This window comes from Entelurus aequoreus, linkage group LG07 (assembly GCF_033978785.1).
Source record: "Entelurus aequoreus isolate RoL-2023_Sb linkage group LG07, RoL_Eaeq_v1.1, whole genome shotgun sequence".
Lineage (NCBI taxonomy): Eukaryota > Metazoa > Chordata > Actinopteri > Syngnathiformes > Syngnathidae > Entelurus > Entelurus aequoreus.
This window is the reverse complement of record NC_084737.1, coordinates 22,861,724-22,873,975: the sequence shown is the minus strand read 5'-3', so window position 1 is coordinate 22,873,975 and position 12,252 is coordinate 22,861,724. Positions and strand designations below refer to the sequence as shown.

The 12,252-nt window shown below is 39.7% G+C and overlaps 1 protein-coding gene across 3 annotated transcripts in view; it reads right to left on the bottom strand.

Moving 5' to 3' along the window:
* Positions 1–12,252, bottom strand: part of si:ch211-163l21.11 (inositol 1,4,5-triphosphate receptor associated 2) — an 18,005-nt gene extending 5,753 nt beyond the window's left edge. Inside the window, exons 1-9 of one of the 3 annotated variants that reach the window (XM_062052907.1) lie at positions 12,113–12,252; positions 11,986–12,049; positions 11,846–11,918; positions 11,747–11,774; positions 8,518–8,658; positions 8,314–8,445; positions 3,134–3,290; positions 3,019–3,059; positions 2,886–2,936 (exon numbers count right to left, since the gene is read on the bottom strand). In XM_062052907.1, the coding sequence (XP_061908891.1) occupies positions 2,886–2,936; positions 3,019–3,059; positions 3,134–3,290; positions 8,314–8,445; positions 8,518–8,658; positions 11,747–11,774; positions 11,846–11,918; positions 11,986–12,049; positions 12,113–12,124 (699 nt within the window). In that variant the 5' untranslated portion in view covers positions 12,125–12,252. Of the gene's footprint in view, positions 1–2,885; positions 2,937–3,018; positions 3,060–3,133; positions 3,291–8,313; positions 8,446–8,517; positions 8,659–11,746; positions 11,919–11,985; positions 12,050–12,112 lie in introns of all 3 variants that reach the window. The other 2 variants (XM_062052908.1, XM_062052910.1) reach the window with 2 other exon arrangements.

Here is a 12,252-nt window from a genome sequence, read left to right as displayed (position 1 = left end):
ATACGTCATCCTCAGAGGCGTTTCGAACCGGAAGTTTAGCGGCAAATTTAAAATGTCACTTTATAAGTTAACCCGGCCGTATTGGCATGTGTTATAATGTTAAGATTTCATCATTGATATATAAACTATCAGACTGCGTGGTCGGTAGTAGTGGGTTTCAGTAGGCCTTTATATAACAGTGACATGATTGGTGACAGGTGTGTGAGTCCAAACGTGGAACAGGTGAAACTAATGGGTAACCATGGAAACAAAACAAGGGAGTGAACAACCAGGAACTAAAAAGCGTCCAAGAAAACAAACAGCACATGGCCAAACAAAAACATGATCAACGCAGACATGACGTTAGTGAGCTTGCATATATTATGGTATTGACTGAAATATAAGACGTAAAGAAGCTTTATAAAGAGATGTATATATATAAACCAGCAGGTGGTGCCTACCCCCACACACACACACAAGACAGAGCTTTTCTTCCTCTCACTCACACATACCAGTTACCTGGAAGGATGGATCCAGGCACAAAAGTGATAGTGATAGTGAAAACATCATAGAGAAAATGTGTCTTTGACTTCCACATATAGGCATCCCCTCGATGCAATCCCTCCATTTTCTACCGCTTGTCCCTTTCAATCCGCTTTCCATAATATTTCATGAGCTCCAATACGATAATTGCATCGAACATGGAGTTGTATTCATGCAACATTATGTTCATTATTGCTTTGGAGTCTGTGTGTTTCTAACACTCAACTATTTTCTAAATGAGTAGTTCTGAATAGTGGTGGTGTACCTAATGTTGTGGTCAGAAAGAGTCTAAGCCAGGCGTGTCCAAAGTTAAAAAAAGAAATGAATAGATAATAACATGTTATAAGATATGATTGTGTTGACTTTGTCACCCATAAGACAAAGCTGAAATATCAATGTTTTCTATAAAAGCTTAGTGCAGGGATTCTCAAACGGTGGTAGGCGTACCACTAGTGGGACGACAAAGATTTGATTCATTATGTACGTATGTTGTTTTGTTTTCCAATATTCAAACACAGTGTGACTGTTCAAACGGTGTGTAATGTTACAGTGGCCAAATATATTGAATATGCCTGTTCAATACAATTTATGCATTGTTTTCTATATTAAATTTTTGTTGTTGTTGTTTTACTTTTGTAGCTGTATGTAGAAATGGCTGGTTGCATCAGCTCTGCTTTTTTAATGTCTTTAATGTCCTTTGTGTTCTTTAATGTTTCTCTCTTACACACATGCTTATGTGTGCTTGGCCTCAGTTTGGACCCCCTCTCCAGGGGCCCAGGCTTAGACTGAAAACATTTTTTGGCTCATGTCCCCCCCCGTTTACCTGTTTCTCACCTTTTTTGTAAGGGGCGCTAGAAGTTGGCAGACCCGTCAGCGATCCTGTTCTGTCTCCCTGTAATGTTTGTCTGCTCTTCAATGGGATTGTGCTGAAAATCTTAATTTTCCTTCGGGGATTAATAAAGTATTTCTGATTCTGATTCTGAAATAGCGCCTACTGCGCTACTGCATTTTAATGTTGGTCATTATGGTGGTACTTGGAGAGCCAAGTGTTTTCTGAGGCGGTACTTAATGAAATAAGTTTGAGAACCACTGGCTTAGTATAGACTTAGACTTCCTTTTTATTGTCATTCAAATTTGAACTTTACAGTACAGTATGTACACTGCAAAAACTAAAATATAACTAAGATTAAATATCTCAAATAAGGGTGATATTTGCTTATTTTCTGTCTGATAAGATAATTATTCTCACTAAGCAGATTGTATGGTAGTTTTATTTGTTTTAAGGGTTTTGGTCCTAGATTATCTCAGTAAGATATTACAGCTTGTTGCTGTGATTTTATGACCTATATTGAGTAAAAGTACTAATGATTGTCACACACACACACTAAGTGTGGTGAAATTTGTCCTCTGCATTTGACCCATCTCCTCGATCACCCCCTGGGAGGTGAGGGGAGCAGTGGGCAGCAGCGGTGCAGCGCCCGGATATCATTTTTGGTGATTTAACCCCCAATTCCAACCCTTGTTGCTGAGTGCCAAGCAGGGAGGTAATGGGTTCCATTTTTATAACTCAACATGCTTGAAACTAGAATATCAACTATTCAGTGGCCTAGTGGTTAGAGTGTCCGCCCTGAGATCGGTAGGTTGCGAGTTCAAATCCCGGCCGAGTCATAACAAAGACTATAAAAATGGGACCCATTACCTCCCTGCTTGGCACTCAGCATTAAGGGTTGGAATTGGGGGTTAAATCAGCAAAAATGATTCCCGGGCGCGGTCACCGCTGCTGCCCACTGCTCCCCTCACCTCCCAGGGAGTGAACAAGGGGATGGGTCAAATGCAGAGGACAAATTTCACCACACCTATTGTGTGTGTGACAATCATTGGTACTTTAACTTTAACTTAACTGTTGCATAGCTGCGTCATCATCACTCACAAGTAATAATTTCTTGCTTCAAGCATGAAAAAAAAAATCATGACTCTGACACAATTGTGTCTCATGTTAAAACAGATGACAGCCAAATGGACTTTGCTGTTTTATTTTCAATGAAACAATAGAAAATACATACTCATATAGTAGTACAGTTGTTATTAGTGATAATATACTTATTTTAAGGTATTTTTGGGTTCATTGAGGTTAGCTAATTTGACTTGTTTTGGAAAGTCTTGACAAGCCAAATGTTCTTGTTCTATTGGCAGATAATTTTGCTTAGTTCAAATAAAATACCTCAAATTTTTGTATTTTTTTTTCTTGTCTTTGAACACTGACTTTTAGCAGTGTGCTGTATCCTACATTGGATTGGATTCAGCATGTAGCGAAGATGCGGGCCCTCAGACACCCCTAGTCTAAGTAAAGAGTGATTACTCACCAGGATTTCACTTGGAATTAACGACATACTGACTCTGCGGCGACTGCCGTTCTAGCAAAGAGGAAAGGTTTGAATTTGACAGACGTCAGCGAGCGAGCGCCAACAGGCTTTAGAGTCAAATGTAGTTTTATACCTGCTGAAAGCTTTTCTTCCAGCCGTCACATTCATCTGGATCTATAGGGGGGGGGGTGACCAGGGGTCAAGTCAAACATTAGAGACAAACATGCTGATAAAAGTGACAAAGTCACCTAAAGGTGCGCCTGGTTCCACAATGCTTCTGCAGGAATTCTGCAGCAGGATCATCTTCTTGGCCTCGTCCAGCTCTGCCTCGTGTCGGTCCAGCCGCCTCCTCACATTGTCCACGTGAGCCACCATCAGCTCCACTGCACGACTTACACGCGCCTCCTGTTGGACACAGGAAGAGGACGCATGAGTCCAAAACGCTGCTATATACGGATGAAAACCAAATTACTTGTGCAAATTTACAAGCGGTAGAAAATGGATGGATGGATGGACGTTGGAAAGAAACACAAACATTGCCATCTGCTGGATCTGGAAAACATTGCATGACGTTTACAAGTACAGCACAGTTGTGGTGTGGTTTATGTCAGTATTTTTTAGCCCATCCATTCATTCATTCTTAAAGTAATCTTATTTATCCCATCATATGAAATATGATTTACTTCACCAATTATTATTATTAAATTCTTACTATTATTTATTTATTTATTTTTATTGTGATTACTTATGGAGTTTATTGTGAAAAAATTGTGAACAGGAAGTGAACAAAAAGTTTTGCAACTGTTATGTAAAGAAAAGGGGTAGGATTAAATAAGCTCTGCTTCTTCCTACTCCTTTTCGAACATGTTGAAAAGAAACTGGAAATTGTGATGTATCATGTTGTATGCTTGCATGTTCGAAATAAACTCAAACTCAAAAACTCCCTATTGTTGCGCCGCCAAAAAATATCTGTTTCTCAGCTGTGGTCCTTATGGGCTGCAGCAGTACTCAGTTGTAATACACTTTTCCACCACTGGTGGCAGTCATGACAATCTCCAACAAACAGAAGAAGTCTGGAGCTGAAGTCATTGTTGTTAATAATCAAATGTAGATACTTTTTCTTATGCTTTCTGATCTCTCTCTCTCTCTCCCTCTCTATGTCCACTACTTGCTGTACATATCCTACCAAGTCAGACCTACACTGTTTCAATGTCCATTTCTCTGTTCTCAATTGTTGATGACTGAAGTGATGATAACAACCAAACCTAACCGCCGACTTCCCCCCCATCCACACCCCACACCCTGGATTGTAAATAATGTAAATAATTCAATGTATATACCCTGATGATTATCTTGTGTATTATGATAATAGTATCTACCTGATAGTACATATCTGTATCATGAATCAATTGAAGTGGACCCCGACTTAAACAAGTTGAAAAACGTATTCGGGTGTTACCATTTAGTGGTCAATTGTACGGAATATGTACTTAACTGTGCAATCTACTCATAAAAGTCTCAATCAATCAATCAATAGCTGTGTCCCAATTCAGGGTCTGCATCCTTCGAAGGGCGAATTTGAACGTCACAACGCTGCGCGAAGGCTGTCCCAATTCATTCAAATTCGAAGGCTCCTCCAAATGCAGCCGACGATTGCGCTCTCCTTTTCCCTGAATTCGGAGGATTTGTGGCCTCCCATATCCCCAGATGCTTTGCGCGCTTTTGTTCAACCCGGATCTTTTTGGCGATGGCGGCAAATACAAGCAGCGGCACCGGCAGCGAATACACTTTCAAATGTAAGTATCCTCCGCAGACTAGATTGTCCCATTTAACAACGGGTGACGCATCCTTCGGAGGTGCCTCCGAAGGTCCAGCTTTCTGAGGCTGCGTAGGCCGGGTCCTCTGAAGGATGCAGACCCTGAATTGGGACACAGCTTAGAGAAGTTTCTTAAGTACAAAAATTATGCTTAAAGTGATGAACTTATATTTTCATTTGCACTTTAATTGTATTCAAACTTTAGTTGAGAAACATATACAGTATATTGTTAAATCCATCCATCCATTTTCTACCGCTTATTCCCTTCGGGGTCGCGGGGGGCGCTGGGGCCGTCTATTTTTATTAGCCCAGTATAATTGTGTGTAAATATCAATCAATCAATCAATCAATGTTTATTTATATAGCCCTAAATCACAAGTGTCTCAAAGGGCTGTACAAGCCACAACGACATCCTCGGTACAGAGCCCACATACGGGCAAGGAAAAACTCACCCCAGTGGGACGTCGGTGAATGACTATGAGAAACCTTGGAGAGGACCGCATATGTGGGTAACCCCCCCCCCCCTCTAGGGGAGACCGAAAGCAACGGATGTCGAGTGGGTCTGACATAACATTGTGAAAGTCCAGTCCACAGTGGATCCAACACATCAGCGGGAGTCCAGTCCACAGCGGGGCCAACAGGAAACCATCCCGAGCGGAGACGGGTCAGCAGCGCAGAGATGTCCCCAACCGATGCACAGGCTAGTGGTCCACCCGGGGTCCCGGCTCTGGACAGCCAGCACTTCATCCATGGCCACCGGACCTATGCAACTCCCCCTCGCAAGGGACAGGGGAGAAGAGGAGAGAAGAAAAGAAACGGCAGATCAACTGGTCTAAAAAGGGGGGTCTATTTAAAGGCTAGATTATACAAATGAGTTTTAAGATGGGACTTAAATGCTTCTACTGAGGTAGCATCTCTAACTGTTACCGGGAGGGCATTCCAGAGTACTGGAGCCCGAATAGAAAACGCTCTATAGCCCGCAGACTTTTTTTTGGCTCTGGGAATCACTAATAAGCCGGAGTTCTTTGAACGCAGATTTCTTGTCGGGACATATGGTACAATACAATCGGCGAGATAGGCTGGAGCTAAACCGTGTAATATTTTATACGTAAGTAGTAAAACCTTAAAGTCGCATCTTAAGTGCACAGGAAGCCAGTGCAAGTGAGCCAGTATAGGCGTAATATGATCAAACTTTCTTGTTTTTGTCAAAAGTCTAGCAGCCGCATTTTGTACCAACTGTAATCTTTTAATGCTAGACATAGGGAGACACGAAAATAATACGTTACAGTAATCGAGACGAGACGTAACGAACGCATGAATAATGATCTCAGCGTCGCTAGTGGACAAGATGGAACGAATTTTAGCGATATTACGGAGATGAAAGAAGGCCGTTTTAGTAACACTCTTAATGTGTGACTCAAACGAGAGAGTTGGGTCGAAGATAATACCCAGATTCTTTACCGAGTCTCCTTGTTTAATTGTTTGGTTGTCAAATGTTAAGGTGGTATTATTAAATAGATGTTGGTGTCTAGCAGGACCGATAATCAGCATTTCCGTTTTCTTAGCGTTGAGTTGCAAAAAGTTAGCGGACATCCATTGTTTAATTTCATTAAGACACGCCTCCAGCTGACTACAGTCCGGCGTGTTGGTCAGCTTTAGGGGCATGTAGAGTTGGGTGTCATCAGCATAACAGTGAAAGCTAACACCGTATTTGCGTATGATGTCACCCAGCGGCAGCATGTAAATACTAAAGAGTGCAGGGCCAAGAACCGAACCCTGGGGAACTCCGCACGTTACCTTGACATAGTCCGAGGTCACATTGTTATGGGAGACGCACTGCATCCTGTCAGTAAGATAGGAGTTAAACCAAGACAAGGCTAAGTCTGACATACCAATACGTGTTTTGATACGCTCTAATAAAATATTATGATCGACGAAATATATGTTTCTTTATGATTCCCTTCTTAAGCAGTATATTTGGTTAGTGTTTATTTTTGTAATCAACCTGACCTAAGCCTTGATAATAATCTTTGTGATTACCACATGCTTTCACATCATTTGACAAGGTTGTAAAATGGAAGTAGGTTGGATCATTTGCACCTGGCTCGCTGACAATAAGCTATCCATACACTTAGGTAAAACGGAATCCATCCTATTTGGGTCCCAAATCAACCTTAAGAAAGTCAGTGACTTCACTATAAAAGTGGGTGACATTGTTGTCACCAGGAAAGATGAGGTCACCTACCTAGGTTCCATTCTAGAGGCTAATCTTTCCTGTGATAAAATGGCAACCAAGGTAATCAAAAAGGTCAACCAACGAACGAGATTTCTCTATAGAATCTCCTCTCTAGTCAACAAAAGCACCTTGAAGATTCTAGCGGGAACTCTCATTCAACCCTTTTTCGATTACGCATGCACCTCCTGGTACCCTAGCACCTCCAAAACCCTCAAATCTAGACTCCAAACATCCCAGACAAGCTAGTCAGGTTACTTCTAGACCTCCACCCCAGATCACACCTCACTCCTACCCACTTCTCCAAAGTGGGCTGGCTCAGGTTGGAAGACAGAGTAAAACAACTTGCACTGAGCCTGGTCTATAAAATTCGCTACACCTCCCTGATACCGAAGTACATGTCAAACTACTTCCATAACGTAAATGACCGCCATAACCACAACACCAGAGGGAGCTCCACAAACCACGTTAAACCCAGATTCCGATCTAACAAAGGTCTTAACTCATTCTCTTTCTATGCCACATCAATGTGGAATGCACTCCCAACAGGTGTAAAAGAAAGTGCATCTCTATCCTCCTTCAAAACCTCACTAAAGAACACCTCCAGGCAAGTACAACCCTAAACTAACACCCTCCCCCCGCCACATCCCACCTCCCCGGATTGTAAATAATCAAATGCATATACTTGTTTTCATGCTTTCTCAGCCCACTATGTTCACTGCTCGCTGTACATATCCTACCAAGTCAGACCTACACTGTTTCAATGTCCATTTCTCAGATGATATAATTGTTGATGACTGAAGTGCTGATATCCACCAAACCTAACCCCCCCCCCCCCCCCGCCCCAACCCCCTCCACATTCCACCCCCCGGATTGTAAATAATGTCAATAATTCAATGTATATACTCTGATGATTAACTTGTGTGATGACTGTATTATGCTGATAGTATATATTTGTACCATGGATTGATTAACATGAACCCCGACTTAAACAAGTTGAAAAACGTATTCGGGTGTTACCATTTAGTGGTCAATTGTACGGAATGTGTACTTCACTGTGCAATCTACTAATAAAAGTCTCAATCAATCAATCAATCAATCAATCAAATGATTGAATATGATTAAAATCAAGAGTAATTCAGTGTTAATATTTAAGTGGGCTCTGGGCCCCTCCCTCGTGGAAAAGTTGGGCCGCAAAGTCAAAAACTTAAAAAATTATAATTCTATCAATGAATTAATTGATATATTAAAATATTTTAATAATAGTACTATACTTATTTCACGACACATGTATTTGTATCTATTCATACAAAAAGAGTGAGTTATATATCTACTATATGTTTAATTGTGAAGGCCAACAACGGATCAGGTGTGCGTACCTGGTGTACTGCTCCGAGCACCTCAGCCGTGTTGGAGATGCGTTCCACGGTTCCAGCCAGGATGTCCAGAGACAACTCTAACCTCTGCAAGATTTTACTGCGCTTACTGTCCAGACATAATCCCTTTAGTGCCTATGAAAGCACAGCCGTGTGTTAAAGTTTCATGTTTCTGTCCACAAGCTAATAATGGTGCATGGTGTGCACCTCCAGGGTCTCTCGGCCTCGGGACAGCTCCAGCTGGATGTTGTCCTCAGCCAAGTTGCGGGCGTGCTCCTCCGCCTGCAGTCTTTGCTTCAGGGTGTACTGGTCGCAGCTGAAGGCCATAGCAATCTGAGAGAAGGAGTTCTGTGGTGGGGGAGTACAGGATATCGCTCACAGTAATACATCTTTTTATACATCTGACGCTGTCATTCAAAACCCAGCATTATTATCCTTTTTTGTGTTGGATCACATGTTAGATTGAAACCTCTCAACTAGGGTTTTGCAGTAAGTCCTTAAAAAAGCAGAGCTCTCCTGTTATATAGATGATCTTTGTCTAGGGCAGTGATTCTCACACTGTGGTACGCCAAAAAAATCACTTAATTAAATATGTACACACAGTGTTACTGTTCAAACTGTGTTTAATGGTACAGTGGCCGAAAATATTAAATAAACTTCTGAAATAAAACCTCTGCCTTGTTTTTAATTATTACGTAGACCTACTATGCTACTGTGTTGGTCACTGTGGTGGTACTTGGAGAGCCAAGTGTTTTCTTAGGTGGATTTTAGCGAAAAAAGTTTGAGAACCACCGGTCTACACGTTTTGCAGTGGATTCCTTAAAACAGCGGAGCGTTCCTATCATATGGAACAAGGTCCCCAAAATCTGGCCCGCGGAAAGTCACAAAATTTTGGTGAGGTTTTTTGTTTTTTAAATATGTTTTTTGTAATCCATTTTTTACCGCTTGTTACTCTCGGTGTCTCCTAGCCGCTCAGGCAATTCATATTGTCTAAAAATGCATTTTCCCATCGATAACGTGACATCATCGCGCTCTGAATATATATACATATGTATATGTATGTATATATATATATATAAATATATATATATATTAGAAATGTCCGATATAATCGGCCTGCCGGTATTATCGGCCGATAAATGCGATAAAATGTGGTATCGGAAATGATCAGTATCGGTTTTTTTTTTATTGGTATCGTTGTTTTTTTTATTGGTATCGTTTTTTTGTTTTTGTTTTTTTTTATCAAATCAACATAAAAAACACAAGATACACTTACAATTAGTGCACCAACCCAAAAAAACCTCCCTCCCCCATTTACACTCATTCACACAAAAGGGTTGTTTCTTTCTGTTATTAATATTCTGGTTCCTACATTATATATCAATATATATCAATACAGTCTGCAAGGGATACAGTCCGTAAGCACACATGATTGTGCGTGCTGCTGGTCCACTAATAGTACTAACCTTTAACAGTTAATTTTACCCATTAATTACTAGTTTCTATGTAACTGTTTTTATATTGTTTTACTTTCTTTTTTATTCAAGAAAATGTTTTTAATTTATTTTATTTTTTAAAAAGGACCTTATCTTCACCATACCTGGTTGTCCAAATTAGGCATAATGATGTGTTAATTCCACGACTGTATATATCGGTATCGGTTGATATCGGTATCGGTAATTAAAGAGTTGGACAATATCGGAATATCTGCAAAAAGCCATTATCGGACATCCCTAATATATATATATATATATATATATATGTATATATATATATATATATATATATATATATATATATATATATATATATATATATATATATATATATATATATATATATATATATATATATATGTATGTGTATGTGTATATATATATATATGTATGTGTATGTGTATATATATATATATATGTATGTGTATGTGTATATATATATATATATATATATATGTATATATATATATATATATATATATGTATATATATATATATATATATATATATATATATATATATATATATATATATATGTATATGTATGTGTATATATATGTATATGTATATATATATATATATATATATATATATATATATATATATATATATATATATATATATATATATATATATATATATATATATATATATATATATATATATATATATATATATATATATACACAGCCTGGTTCCCGGGCAAGTTTTTTTAACCCAATCTTTGGATTGGAAGATCTTTGGCTAACTTTCTTTTTCAGTAGGTCCTTAAAAACAGCAGAGAATTCGGCCATAAAGAAGACCTTTGACTTGTGTTTTTTCAGTAGGTCCTTAAAAACAGCCGAGTGCTCATCATATCATACCAAATATCTCTGAATAGTATTTTTGTAACAGCTGTGCATCTTTGTGTAGTGTTTCAAAGTAGATCCTTAAAAATAGCAAAGCACTCCGGTCAAATAAAGTGACAATCGATTTTGCAGTAGGTCTTTAAAAACTGCAGAGTAAAAGCTCTGTAAAAAGTATTTTTGAAATAGGTCCCTAAAAACAACAGCACACTCCTGCCATATAAATGTGAATGTGAAGTACATTTATATAGCACTTTTCTCTTGTGACTCAAAGCGCTTTACCCAAGGAAACCCATTATCTAGCTTTAGGTGGGTGAAGTATCTTGCCCAAGGACACAATGGCAGAATGTGAATGTGTGAATGTGAAATACATTTATATAGCGCTTTTCTCTAGTGATTCAAAGCGCTTTACATATTACAGTGTTACTGTTCACACTGTGTGTAATGTTGCAGTTCCCGGGCGTGGCCACCGCTGCTGCTCACTGCTCCCCTCACCTCCCAGGGGGTGATCAAGGGTGATGGGTCAAACGCAGAGAATAATTTCGCCACACCTCGTGTGTGTGTGACAATCATTGGTACTTTAACTTTAGTGGCCAAATATATTAAATACACTTGTTAAATAAAACCTCAGCCTTATTTTTAATGAATACTTAGGCCTATTGCGCTACTGTATTTTAATGTCGGAGAGACAAGTTTTTTGAGAACCGCTGACATACAGAAAAGGAATATAGCCTTGCATTATATTGTAGAGATGTAGAGCGGGGATCGAACCTGGAACCCTTAAGTTGCTGTAATAGAGTACAGTGTTTTATTTTCCTATATTCAAACAGTGTTACTGTTCAAACTGTGTGTAATGTCACAGTAGCCAAAATATTAAATACACTTGTTAAATAAAACCTCGGCCTTGTTTTTAATGAATACTCAGGCCTACTGCGCTACAGTATTTTAATGTTGCCAAGTTTTTTGAGAACCGCTGATATACAGAAAAGGAATATAACCTTGCATTATATTGTAGAGGTGTAGCTAACGTTGTGGCCGGCGAGAGTATGTGCAAATATGATGGGAGTGCGGTAAGAAAAAAAAACCATGACTTACCTCCAAGTCAGTCTCTGACATCTCCCCACTGTTGGATTGCAGGAGAATGGAAGTCAATATAAAATCCACCCTTTTTGTTTTGTGGATGTCCGACTTCACCTGTTAAAGCCGACTCTTTCTATGATGGACAACTCGTTCCATTTAGGAGTCGGTGGCTCCTCCTGACTGCTTTCTGTGACAAGAACACAACACAGAGTACAGTTGGTCACATGAACTATCTGCACGAGAATGAAAGTTACCCTCATCACTGTCGTCGCTGTCAAAGATGGCCACCTCATTCCGGCCATTGGTCTCTCCATCTGGCTGAGAGAAAGTTATCCTGTGACATGAATCCTGTAACTTAGTCACGGTGGATGTTAAACTCACCTCAGGATGCATGGCTGCGCGGGGAGAAGGTTCCTAACTGCTTGACATATGAAAATGCACACAGAGAGCCTTTCCTCAGAGGTCACTCACAGGTATGTCACGGTTGCGTTTCAACATGCTGTGCCGCTGCCTTCTTCCAG